At 44.8% G+C, this 14,332-nt stretch overlaps 1 protein-coding gene across 1 annotated transcript in view; it reads right to left on the reverse strand.

Annotated features, from left to right (window-relative positions):
* Nucleotides 1–14,332, reverse strand: part of SLCO2A1 (solute carrier organic anion transporter family member 2A1) — an 83,041-nt gene that overhangs the window by 33,735 nt on the left and 34,974 nt on the right. Inside the window, exons 2-3 of the mRNA XM_047874903.1 lie at nt 12,199–12,336; nt 6,904–7,066 (exon numbers count right to left, since the gene is read on the reverse strand). Coding sequence (XP_047730859.1) covers nt 6,904–7,066; nt 12,199–12,336 — 301 coding nt within the window. The remainder of the gene's footprint in view (nt 1–6,903; nt 7,067–12,198; nt 12,337–14,332) is intronic.

The following is a 14,332-nucleotide window of genomic DNA, read 5'->3' on the forward strand; positions in this document are numbered from 1 at the left end:
AGGAAAGAACGGAGAAATAGGGCCATGCAATATGCAATATCAGGAATATTCTTGACTGAAAAATTTTCAGAATCAAAGAAAAACTTTAATCTTCAAAAGAAACAGCACATTGAACTTCAAAATAGACATGAAAAATTAACTTATGTTTAGACACTGTATGGTACACATGCAATACCACAAAAAAGAGAGAAAAATCTTAAAGACAACTAGAGAGAAAAAATGGAATTCCTACAAAGGGATGACAATTTGACTGATGGAGAAGCCCCAATGAGAGAAGCCCGAAGACAGAGGCTTTGAAGTACCTTCAAAGCACTGAGAAGAAATAACAGTGAATTTAAAATCCTGCTTGCAGCTAAACTAAACTAACTAAACTACAATGTAAGAACAAGGGTAAAATTGTCATTTTCTTACATAGACTTAGATATTTTCTCATCCATGGGTCCACCTGAAAGTAATGCTAAAGAATATATTTCAGGAAAAAGGAAATTAAATCAACAGGGGGTAGGTGAAATGCAAGAAGCAATTGTGAACAAAGAAACTGGTAAACGTGTGGGTAAATGTGCATAAGTGCTGACTTTATAAGTAACAACAATTATAATAATAATGAGCACTGGGGGGAGGTTAAAGACAGGCAGAACTAAAGTACTGGTCAACAAAAACATGGAAGATGGAAGAGGAGACCAAGTAGTAAAACATCCTAGCAACCTTACTTTGTTCTGTTGGAAAATAGAGACATTTGTCATCTTTAGAGTTTGTTAAATCACAGGTCAGTGTGAAAATGTGAGAGTAAGGGTGAGGCATACTGTGTTCATGGACTTGCCAACTGAGTAAACATGTCCATTATCCCCAAATTGATCTATGAATTTAATGCAATTTGAATAAAAATTCCAGAAGGATTTTTTTTAGATATACACAAACTGATTATAAAATTTATATGGGAAGAAATAAGAATTGATAAAATAATTTCAAGAAAAATAAAATTGGAGGAATCACAGTACCCAATTTTAAGTCTCAAAACTATAAAACTGCCTCTTAATTATGATATAATGCTCTTCTTCATCTCTTGTTACAGTCTTTGTTTTGAAGTCTAGTTTGTCTAAGTATGGCTACTTCAGCTTTCTTTTGACGTCCATGAGCATGATAGATGGTTCTTCATCCCCTCACTTTCAATCTGCAGGTGGCTTTAGGTCTAAAATGAGTCTCTTGTAGGCAGCATATTGATAGATCTTGGTTTTTAATATGTTCTGATAACCTTATGTCTTTTGATTGGAGTATTTAATCCATTTACATTTAGAGTGATTATTAAAAGATATGAATTTAGTGCCATTGTGTTACCTGTAGATTTGGTGTTTCTGGTGATGTTCTCTGATCCTTTGTAATCATTGTTGCTTTGGTTGTCTTCCCTGCCCCCCCCACCCCCTCCACTCAGAGAATCCCCACTAAACTTTCTTGCAGTGCTGGTTTAGTGGTCACAAACTCCTTTAGTTTCTGTTTGTCTGGGAAACTCTTTGTCTCTTCTTTTATTCTGTATGAACAGCCTTGTTGGATAAAGAATTCTTGGCTGCATATTTTTCCCATTCAGCACATTGAATATTTCCTGCCCCTCCTTTCTGGCCTTTCAAATTTCAGTGGACAGATATGCTAATCTTATGTGTCTCCCCTTGTAGGTTAAGGACATTTTGGCCCCCGCTGTTTTCAAAATTCTCTCTTTATCTTTGTATTTTGCAGGTTTCACTATGATATGTCATGGTGTTAACCTGTTTTTGTTGATTTTGAGGGGAGTTCTCTGTGCCTCTTGGACTTGAATGCCTGTTTCCTTTCCCAGATTAGGGAAGTTGTCAGCTATAACTTGTTCAAATAAACCTTCTGCCCCCTTTCCCCACTCTTCTTCTTCTGGGACTCCTATGATACGGATAGTGTTTTGTTTCATAGAATCACTAAGTTCTCTATGTCTCTCCTCATGATCTAATAATTTTCTTGTCCTCTTTTTTTCAGCTTCATGATTTTGCATAATTTTATCTTCTATATCATCTATTCTCTCCTCTGCTTCTTCAATCCTCATTCTCATTGTATTCAGTCTGTACTGCATCTCAGTTATAGCATTCTGTATTTCAGCCTGACTAGTTTTTAGGTCTTTGATCTCTGCAGCAAGGGTTTCTCTGGTGTCTTCTATGTTTTGGGAAGAATTCCCCATCTTGTTATTTTGGCTAAGTTTCTGTTGTTTGTGTGTTTTAAAAGCTTGCTATGTTTCCAGCATGTAAGAGTAACGCTATATCAAAATCCAAAGGAGAACTCAGGCAGCAATCTCTTTGACCTCGGCCACAGCCAACTTCTTACTAAACATGTCACCAGAGGCAAGGAAAACAAAAGAAAACATGAACTACTGGGACTTCATCAAGATAAAAATCCTCTGCACAGTGAAGGAAACAATCAACAAAACTCAAAGGCAACTGACAGAATGGAAGAAGATATTTGCAAATGACATATCTGATAAAAGGTTAGTATCCAAAATCTATAAAGAACTTATCAAACTCAACATCAAAACAAACAAACAAAAAAAAACAAACAAAACAAAAAACAAAAAACAACCCAGTAAAGAAATGGGCAGAAGACCTGAATAGACACTTTTCCAAAGAAGACATCCAGATGGCTAAGAAACACATGAAAAGATGCTCAATATCACTCATCAGCAGGGAAATACAAATCAAAACCGTGATACTACTTCACACCTCTCAGAATGGCTAAAATTAATAGCACAAGAAGCAACAGGTAGGGGTGAAGATGCAGAGAAAGGGGATGCCTCTTATACTACTGGTGGGAATGCAAACTGGTGTAGCCACTCTAGAGAACAGTATGGAGGTTTCTCAATAAACTAAAAATAGGGGTACCTAACTGGCTCAAGTGGTTAAGGGTCTGACTCTTGATTTCAGCTCAGGTCATGATCTCACAGTTCATGAGTTCTAGCCCTATATCAGGCTCTGTGCTTGCAGCGCAGAGCCTGCTTGGGATTCTTTCTCTCCCTCTCCCCCTCTGCTGCTCACATGTATGCTCTCTCTCTCTCAAAATAAATAAACATTTTTAAAAATTAAAAAAAAGAAACCAACTAAAAATAGAACTACCCTATGATCCAGCAATTGCACTACTAGGTATTTACTCAAAGATACAAAAATAAAGATTCAAAGGGGTACATGCACCCAATGTTTATAGCAGCATTATCAACAATAGCCAAAGTATGGAGAAAGCTGAAATGCCCATCAAGTGATGAATGAATAGAGAAGATGTGGTGTGTGTGTGTGTGTGTGTGTGTGTGTGTGTGTGTGTGTATTCCATTTGCAATGAATTGGATGGAACTAGAATGTATTATGCTAAGCAAAATAAGTCAATCAGAGAAAGATCAATATCATATGATTTCACTCATATGTGGAATTTAAGAGACAAAGCAGATGAACATATGGGAAGGAGAGGAAAAAGAAAGAAAGGGAAACAGACCACAAGAGACTCTTAATGATAGAGAACAAACTGAGGGTTGATGGAAGGAGGTGGGTGGGAGATGGTCTAGATGGGTGATGGGCATTAAGGAGGGCACTTGTGATGAGCACTGGGGGTTGTATGTAGGTGATGAATCACTTAATTCTACTTCTGAAACCAATATTGCACTGTATATTAACGAATTAAAATTTAAATAATAAATGAATAAAATGTTAACCAATACAAAAAAACTATAAAACTACAATAATCATGACAGTGTGACAGTGGGAGAGAACAGACACAAAAACTAATGGAAAAGAATAGAAAGTCTAGAAAAAGACCCACACAAATATGACCAATTGATTTTTTTTTAATGTAGCCTTCATGCCCAGCCCAGAGCCCAACACAGGGCTTGAACTCACAACCCAAGATCAAGATTTGAGCTGAGATCAAGAGTAGGGTGCTTAACCAACTGAGCCACCCAGGCCCTCCCATTGATTTTGGATAATGGTGCAAAAAATATTTAGTGGAGAAAAGACAGTCTTTTTTGACAAATGATACTAAAACAATTTAATATCCATATGCAAAAAGAAGGAAAGGAATCTTATAAAAAACTAACTCAAGTGGATCATAGATCTAAATATAAAGCTATACAATTTAAGGAAACACGGAAACACACACACACACACACACACACACACACACACGAAAAAATCTTCCTGATCTGGGATTAGGCAAAGAGTTCTTAAATGTGCACCAAAAGCAAGATCCATTAAAGAGAAAGAATGATAAATTGTATTTCATCAAAATGAAAAACTTTTGCTTTGCAAATGACACTGTTAAGGATATATAAAGGATGGGGCGCCTGGGTGGCGCAGTTGGTTGAGCGTCCGACTTCAGCCAGGTCACGATCTCGCGGTCCGTGAGTTCAAGCCCCGCGTCGGGCTCTGGGCTGATGGCTTGGAGCCTGGAGCCTGTTTCCGATTCTGTGTCTCCCTCTCTCTCTGCCCCTCCCCCATTCATGCTCTGTCTCTCTCTGTCCCAAAATAAATAAAAAACGTTGGAAAAAAAAAGAATATAAAGGAAAAGCTGAGGACTGGGAGAAAATATTTGCAAATCTGATGTCCAGTAAAGAATCTGTATTCAGAATGTATAAAGAACTCTCAAATTCAACCATAAGAAAACAAATAATTCAATTACAAAATGGGCAGAAGTCTTGAACAGACACCTCCCCCAAAAGAATACATGCCTGACAAATAAGCACATGAAAAGATGTTCAACATCATAAACTTATATTTACCAAAAAAACTATATGTAAATATTTATAGCAGCTCTATTTGTATTGGTGCAAACTGGAAACAATTCAAATGTCTTTCAACAGGTAAATGGATAAACTGTGGTAGAGCCATACAATGGAATACTATTAAGCCATAAAAAAGGAATGAACTGCTGATATGTGCAACAATGTAAGTGAATTTCAAATGTCTATGGTGCAGAAACAAATCTAGTTTCAAGATGTTATATGCTATATATTTCCATTTCTGTGATATTCTCAAAAGCCACAAATTATAGTGATGGAACTGGGCTAATGGTTGCAGTGGTTGGGGAGAGCATGACCGTAAAGGAATAGCATGATGGGGGTGTTGGAGTGATGGGACTGCTCTGTATTTTGACTGTGGTGGTTACACAATCTATAAATGTATTCACATTTATAGAACTGCGTGTCACCCCTAACACAAAGGCAATTTTACTCGCTAATAATTTTTTTAATGTTTCAACATAAGGATAACTAATAATGTATACCTTCCAAACGAGTAGAAGAAAAAAAAATAAGACTAAAGAAATAGGACATAACAGTAGAAGGAAGAAAAGTATACAAATAACGGGCTTAAGCACACCAACTACAGGAGAGTGGCCACCTCTGGGGAAGAAGTGAGGAGTCAAGAGGGTGTTAATGTCTTCTTTCTTTTTTGAAAAGGGGTATCTGGCAACCCAAGTGTCCATCAACAGGTGAGTGGATACATAAAATGTGTTGCATCCATCCAAGGGCATACTATTCAGCCACAAACAAATGAAGTTCTTGATACAAGTTCAATGTGGATAAATTTTGAAAACATGATGCAAATTGAAATAAGCCACGTACAAAAGGACACATATTGTATGATTCCACTGATATGAAATATCTAGATTGGGCCAATTCATAGAGACAGAAAGCAGATTAGAGGTAACCAGGGGCTGCAGGGAGAGAAGAATTCAGAGTTACTGCTTAATCAGTACGGAGTGTCTGCTTAGGGTTGACGAAAAAGTTTTGGAAATAGTGGTGATAGTTGCACAATACCGTGAATGTAATGAATGCCACTGAATTGTACACTTCTATCAGTTAAGATGGCGTATTTTATGTTATATATATACTTTATCACAATTTTAAAATAACATGCCAGAACTGCTGGATTGTACACTTTAATTTTTTTTATGTTTATTTTTGAGAGAGAGAGATAGAATGTGAGCAGGGGAGGGACAGAGAGAGAGGGAGACACAGAATCTGAAGCAGGCTCCAGGTTCTGAGCTGTTAGCACAAAGCCCAACGCGGGGCTCAAACCCACGAACTGTGAGATCATGACCTGAGCCGAGGTCAGATGCTTAACTGACTGAGCCACCCAGGCTCCCCAAAAATAAAATAACTTTTTAAGAAAAGGGAACTCTTACTGGGCAATCGGGTGTTATTTAATGCCTCGTTCATTACTTGTGTAAAATTCTCCTACATCTCTCCTTTTACTACAGGGCACATGGCTAAGAACCAGGGACTCCCTGTCTCAGAAAGGCCACTTGTCCAAGAATCGGGAGACCCAGGTCTGTCTCTCCCTAACTGACTGGTACCCTTGGGAAAGTTACTGGACAGCTTTGAGTGCCAACTTCTCATCTTAGACCTCTTCTCTCCCCTTCACAGGTGTCAAGGGGACTCCAATGAGATCACAGTGTAAGCGTGTTGTGACCTCAAGAGTGATAGATGAATGTAAAATGTTGGGAAGTATTAAACACATGATCAAACATGCAGAAAATCCACAGATCTCATCATGGTCAATGCTTTGACCCTCCACAAGCCCATCACAGGCACTGCTCACAAGTGCCCCCACTTGTGTGCACTGGGTCATTCCTGGCACAAAGCACAGGGAATTACAGAGAATCACAGGGGGAGGTGAGCCACCAGCTTCACGCTCTGACCTCAGCAAGCCAGGGCTGCTCCAAAGTTCTTCATGATTCCATATGTTCTCACTTTCAGATGTGCTTTGGGGAGAAACAAAACAATGAAATCCAAGGATGCTTTCTGGTGGGAGGGGACAGCATGGCCCAGAATGGTATCCACTGCCCCAGTGGCATCCCAACCAACTTTGGTGAGATGCCCACTCCTTCCTTATCCTCTTGGAGGCCACTTACCAACACTGGTCAAGGTGTACTGGTAGGGCTCTGAGAGGAAGTGTGGGAGAGTGAGGACAAAGGCACCCGAAGCTAGGAGGAGACCCCCAATGCCAATCAGCCGTGGACGGTGCACCCGGCTGCCAAAGTAGCTGACGAAGATGATGAGGATGGCGTTGCTGATCTGCAGAGAGAGCAGAGGGGCTGAGTGAGACCTGAGACTCTGTCCCTACCCACCCACAGGGAAGACCTGACTGTACCTGGTCCAGGAAAAGCAGAGAGGTGAGAGGCCGCCCAGGGTCAGCCTTGCCCAGAGACCCTCACAGAGGGTCCAGCATGTGCTCTTTCAGAAAAGAAACCCTTTTCTATTGGCAGAAACCCTTACCAGCCTCAGCCTTCTGGACCAAACCAAGGGAAGTATCTAGAGACCATGTAAAGCTCACAGCCTAAATTTCAACCATCTTAGAACCAAATCTTTTGGGGGCAAAGTCCAAGGGAGCCTCCAGTTCTGGCTGGCTCCTATCAAAGCACATGTTCTCTAAATGCCCTAAAGACTCTGGCTCGGTAGTCAGAAAATCACCAAGCAACGTGTGCTATCTCACTTCATCCTGGAACAACTCTCTCTTTATGACAAAAGTGGGGCTCAGAATATCAGACAACTTGCCCATGTTATGGGGTTAGGAGGTAGCTTGAGCAGGGACTACTGAATTTAAAGCACCCAGTCTTAGGTAGACTGGTCTCCTGTCTCTTGGAGCAGTGGGTTCCTGTCCCAGCACGTCTGCTACTGACCTGCCCCTGGCCCTCCTTGGGCCTACTTCCACTCCTGCTAGTGAGGGAGGAGGACCAAACCACCACCTGAGTTCCTTCCAGGCTGCAAACATCAGTAACTCCACATTCTTGGTGCTCCCTGGAAGGTGTGGTCTCTGAGCCCCACCCTGAGCCAGGGAAGGGAACTGAAGGCTCAGCCTGGGGAGCAGGGTCTCAAATGATAAAAGGGGTGCTAGCAGATCTTCTGACTACAACCCTATCCAAAGAGATGTCCTCTGCCCCAGAATGTAAGCTCACCTGGACTGGAGGAGCCTTAAATGCCAGCACTCACAGCCCTGCCCTATCCACACCACAGTCTTCTGGCTGGAAAAGCATGCACCCCTGTCTCAGGAAATAGGGGTCAGAGTCTTGCTACATGGCTCTTGCCAAACCACCAACTGGCCAATTCTCAGTTTTCTTCTTACGTGACCTCTCAGCACCATGTGATTCCAGTGACCATTTCTTTCTCCCTGAAACACTTCTTTCACTGAGTTTCCAGGACACCCACCTTCTAGTTTTCTTCTCCTGGAGGCTCCTTCTCCATTTCCTTAGCTGGTTCCTCCTTGCTCCCCTGAACTCTCGACTCTGCTCTTGTCTTGGTGACCTTACCTGGTCCCATGGCTTTACATGTTCTGTGTGTGCTTCTAATTCTCATAGGCTTAGCACACCCAAACCTCATGTCTCATCTTCCCCCATTCTCCCTCCACAGTCCTCCTCATCTCAGTCAATGGCACCTGCATCCCGCCAATGCCTCAAGCAAGACACCTGAGCATCATCCCTGACTGCTCTTTCACACCCACGTGCAACCATCAGCACGTCCCCCTGGCTGGACCTTCAATAGCCACCTGAAAGCTGAGTGCTTCTCTCCACCTCCCTCACAACCTCCTGGTCTAAGCCACTGCCACATCCTGCCTGAACTATTGCAGCAGCCTCCTAACTGGGCCCCAGGGGAGCTACTCCTGCCTTCCTGCAGCCTATTTTTTACCTGGCAGACAGAGTGATCCTGTTGACGTGTCAGACCATGCTTCCTCTGCTCAAACTCATAACAGTAAAAGGCAAAGTCTGTCCCAGAGCCTCCAGAGCCCTATGGGGCCTGCCTCCCTCTGTGTTAAGGCTCTGATGTGCTCTCCTCCATCCCCCTTCCTCCCTCGCCCCAGCTGCTCTGCCTCTAGCTGTTCTAACACATGCCCTCGTCGGGCCTTTGTACTTGTTGCCCCTTCTCTTACGTGTCCACAGGGCTCCCTTGTCATCTAACCTACTTTAGACCTCTGCTCAGATGGAAATGTCTCATTAAGGTCTTCTCCGAAAAATAAGGGAGTGGCACTGGGTGAAAGGGGTGAAGGTGCTCAAAAGGTACAAACTTCTAGTTATAAAATAAGTAAGTACTGGGATGTAATGCCCACCGTGGCAACTCTAGTTAATAACACTGTATCGTTTATTTGAAAGTGGCTAAGACCGTGGATCTTAACTGTTCTCATCAGAAGAAAAACAAGCTGTAACTGTGTGAGGTGCTGGATGTTAACTAGACTTATTGCAGAGATCATTTTGCAATATACGCAAAGGTCGAATTGTTAGGCTGTATACCTGAAACTAATATTATGTTAAATGTCAATTATATCTCAATAAAAAATGAATTAAATATAACATATTTATGATAATTAAGTATAACTTATAATTTAAGTTATTTTAAATATATTTTATAATTTAAATTGTATTTAAATATTTTTATAAGTTATATTTAAATACATCTATTTTAAATTTATTTTAGAGAGAGCGTGTGTACGTGCATGCACACAAGTAGGGAAGGGACAGATGGAGAGAGAGAGAATCCTAAGCAGCTTCATGCTCAGTGCAGAGCCTGATGCAGGGCTTAGTCCCACAACCCTGAGATCATGACGTGAGCCAAAATCAAGAGTCAGACGCTCAACCAACTAAGCCACCCAAGTGCCTCTAAATACATTTTATAATTTAAATTCTATTTAAACATTTTCATAATTTAAATAGAATTTATATAAAAAGTTATTTAAAATAAAACAACCACTTCCCTCCATGACTTTCTTTCTTCATAGCACTTACTGTAATCTGATTGACCAAATTTTATTTATTTCTGTAAACAAATGTCATATTTATCATTAGAATGATATATGAGCAGAGGTTTTTATCTGTCTGTTCATTTCTGCCTCTCCATACCTAGAGCAGTGTTTGACACATAGTTAGTGCTCATTAAATATTTGTTGAATAAATGAATGATAGGCTTTTTCAAGAAGACACAATTGCTCAGAAGATTCCTGCTTTGTGGCCAAGAGTAAGATGGTTTATAATATATACAGAAAGGGGGTGTGAAGGTGTGTGGGGAGGCAGCCTAGCCTGATCTACGGGGTTGCTCTGGCCCCTGGCTAGACATGGTTCTAGAAGATTCTGAAACCCATACCCAGAAGCAAAGCTTTCATTTATGCTTCTTAGATTTTTATCTCCCCATCCTTTTATTTCTCTATCATTTTTTCAAGAAATGATTGTAACTGTCAGACTAGAAAGCCTAAGCTACCTGAGGCTGACTTTAAAAGGTCTGGGTGAGGAGGGGTAGCAAAGCACCCCACAATGGGGAGGAAGGCCTGGGGTGCCCGAGCCCTGTCCATCTGGATTTGGCCCCTCCAGCACTATCAGGGCCTGGGCTCACTTCTTGGAGAGAAGTGGGGCCTCCACAGCACTTATGGCTGATGCTGGCTTAAGACCTTAGTCCCCAAACTTCTCTTCAGCAGTGGAGTCCCTTTGAAAAAGCCATTTTTCCATAGTAAAATATAACATCATTTCATACACATGAATGAGGCGGTTCTAGCTGAGGTGAGGAGGGCCCTGCCATCCACACCTCAGCCCCTCGGCAGCCCCTGAACAGCTTGTTGACATCCCGTTAGACCCCTGAAAGTTGTTACTGAGCCCTTTTGTGACACCTCCCTGCCCATCAGTGTCCCCAAACACGGGTGTCCCCAGGGCAAACTGGTGGCAGGCATTAAGGGTGGGGCCCCGAGGGCTCCCTCTGACTTTGCCCAGGCATGGTCTGTAGCAGTGAGCAGAAGAAGCAGCTGCCTCACAGGGCAAGATGTCCATGTCTTCTCCCGTCAGCCAAGCTCCTCGTCCTGTCACTGGCCTTTTGCACCCAGCCCTCCCCTCCCCTTCACTCACCCGCCAGCCTGGAAGGCTCTGGGACCAGGCAGCAGCCCGAAGCCTCATGCACCTGGAGGCTGGCCACACACTCCACAGTCAAGATGGCCTCACCTTCCCCTCCGCCAGGCCCGTTCTCCTCTAGCACCTCTCAGGCTTCTGGCGGCAGCCTCCCTGTAGTCTGTAGGACTTCAACCCTGCACTCCAGCAGCTGCCAAATCCTGCCTTTTCTTCATTCGCACCTTCGCTGGGGTCCTCTTCTCCCCCAGCCTCTCCAGCCTGCCTTGGTGGCACCAGCTCCCAGCCAGCTGACTTCTGGATGCACTGTCCCCCACCTCTAGTGTCTCCCAGTCACCTCTTCCAGGGGGTTTCCATTCAAGAGACTGTTCATCCTGCCTGGCTCTGTTCAAGTAGCCATGCCAGTTCCTTACCACCTACCACAAAAGCTGGAAGCCTCGAGCTTGACCATAAAGGCCTCCCCTGATTTGGCTGCCCTCTGCTCTCCTGCTCTGCTGCTAAGAGCCCTACTTTACTACTCAGTCTGTTTCCAAATGCCTGCATCAGAAACAACAAGAGTGTAGAAAGCTCTTTGGCTGAGTTTCCTCTCCTACCTTCATACACTCACCCATCTACCTCCCATACACACAACGACATACACAAATACACAGACAGATACACACTGGCACAGATCTTCATAGACACAGATACACAAATAACACACACACATAGTCTCACATAGAGGCACAGATCACAGATACATATATGTAGTGACACACGCAGACACAAATACTGAGATACAGATGTACACACAGGAATACACAGTCACACACACACACAAGATTGTTAGGTCTAAGAAATAAACCTGCTCGGGGCGCCTGGGTGGCTCAGTCGGTTAAGCGTCTGAGTTTGGTTCAGGTCATGATCTCACAGCCTGTGAGTTCGAGCCCCGCGTCGGGCTCTGTGCTGACAGCTCAGAGCCTGGAGTCTGCTTTGGATTCTGTGTCTCCCTCTCTCTCTGTCCCTCCCCCACTCGTGCTCCGTCTCTCTCTCACTCTCTCAAGAATAAATCAACATTAAAAAAAAAATTTAATAAAAAAAAAAGAAATAAACCTGCTCGCAGGGCTGCTGTAACTAGGCCCCAAGTTTAGGTGCTGCCAGAGGCTCTTAGCTCCGTGCCTGGTTCAGTGAAGCCTCGGAAAAGGTAGCTGCCTCCATGCCTGTGGCATCTAGCAGTCTCTATGTCCCATGTGTGCATCCCCAGCAACCCTGCCCCTCTCAGAGCCCTCAAGCAGACCCTGTGATCAGGGTGACACATGAGTGGGGTCCGAGGGACTGGAACCTCCTGCTTACCTCATTCAAGCTGGAAATGAGCCCTGAGGAGGAACTGGAGAGCCCAAAGCGCTTCTCGATGGTGGTGAGGCTGCTCTTGAAGTAGGCGCTGTACAGGAGCTGACAGAGCTGCAGGAGGCCATGGCAGAGCACAAACACCTAGGGGAAGAGACAGTGAGCCCGGGCTAGGACCTTGGCCTTCCACCACAGGACCTCTGCAGCATGGAGCCCCAGCAGTCCGGCCTGCCTCCTCACCTGTTACTTGGGAACACTTACTTTATGGCTAGGTCCGGAGGGTGAAATGATATGGTTGCATCAGTGCTTTACCCCACGGACTCACTCAGGGCTGCTCGCCATTGCCATCATTCCCGCCATTCCTAGCCCTGTCAGCATGAAGTTCCTCGCAAAACCACAGGGCTGGAGAAGCACCCTCACCCCCGAGGGGAGGGAAAGGCGTGACTCATCAGCCCCACATCTAGAGCACTCAGCACCTTGAATTGTCCCCTAACTACACCACAGTGCCCGCCCCCCACCCTCTCCCCTGGCACTGCTCTGCCCTTCCTCCTGAGTCCTGTGAAGACTAGAAGCCAATCTCCAGCTGTCCAGGTCACTCTCAGGGACACAGAAAGCCTGAGGGCACTTTGCTTCACTCCTCTTGACCTGTTCTCCATTCCCCACTCCACCATCAATACCCATTCTCCAAGGCTGGTCTCTAATGCACCATGGTGGGTTCCCAAAACCCCTGGTTTGAATGAATGTTCCCCAGTTTGCTATCACCTCTTATCAGGGGTATCTGTGATTGTGCTTGCTCCTCCGTGGATGAATGATAAGGGTCCCAGGAAGGCCCTGGGCCACAGTCTCTTCATTCTTCCCTGCCCTATATGTCTGCCCTAAGAGTATGAGTAAATATGAATGTGAGTTTGAGGTTGATGGGACAGATAACACAGCTGGGAGGGTGACAACGGTTTGTAGCACCTGGAGTTGGCTCCAGGCTGAGCTTTTGGGTTCTCAGCCAGTGGGCTGGGCCAGAGCAGGCTCAGAGCCAGGAGTCCCACATCCCTGAGCTCCCCTGCAAGGTGCCCCTTGCTGGAGATTGCACTTTTCCTCCAGGGAAGGGTGCGGTGCCCTTGTGTTTCATAGTCTGCCAAAACTCTTCCCTTAATTAAGGGCTGGCATCTTAGAAGAGCAACTGGGTCTCCTCCTTCATTTCCGTTTCCTTGCACAGCCGAGGCCACCCCCTGTGCGGGGGCCCCTCTCCAGGCTGTGGGATCAGAGCTGACATTCCCTCTCCTACCTGCCAGGGCAGAGCCCTTGTGAGGGCAGCCTGGGGCCTCCGACAGGGCCCGGCACTGGCTGTCTGCCCACACATGCATCCATGCTCACAGTCTCCAAATCTGAGGAGGCCAAGACACCCACAAAACCACACACCTCTCCAAAGTGCCGCCTGCTAGAGCCCGCGGCCACCTAGCTCCTCACCAGGGACAGAAGGAAACCTGTACACCTGGAGGTGGAGGGAGCACTCCATACCTGCCTCCCTAGGGAGGCCTTGCTTAGCTTCATTTCATATATTGCGATTCTTAAGATTTTGTGATAAAGATGTTTTTGAAAACAATCTAGTCCCACTGTCTTTTATAAATGGGGAAACTGAAGTCCCGACATGGGGGTCCCAAGTGCCTTGCAGAGCATTCCGCATGCAGTCAGCACTCTGGGCTCGGGTGCCAGGCAGTGAGATACCAGGAGTGCACCAGTTCTGGCCCTGCCTCTTGGGGTCTTGATTTCCCTGTGAGGTAACTGGGCTAAATTGGTGGTTCTTAACTCAGTTCTCATCCATGATCGCTTAGTGTGGGCTGGTGGTGTCTCTGAAATATAAGGTCAGGCCCAAATTGAGGCCTGCTGAGTCAAAACCGGTGGAGGTGAAGCCCGAAGTGTGTTATTTAGACAAATTCACCCAGCAGAATCCACTGGGCAATGCGTGTTATGACGCCGTGGCTCTGACCATTTGTGTGAAGATGAGGAAAAGAAAACAAATTGAACACAGACAGTCCCGAATGTACAGGGCTTTCTGCTGAGGATCGGCCAGATGGAAAAGCACCTTAAGATAGTGAGGGTGGCAGTAAAGGAGAGTGAGGGACTTTTCCAGGATGGACACGGCAGT

Source organism: Prionailurus viverrinus, chromosome C2, assembly GCF_022837055.1.
Source record: "Prionailurus viverrinus isolate Anna chromosome C2, UM_Priviv_1.0, whole genome shotgun sequence".
In the NCBI taxonomy this organism is placed as follows: Eukaryota; Metazoa; Chordata; class Mammalia; order Carnivora; family Felidae; genus Prionailurus; species Prionailurus viverrinus.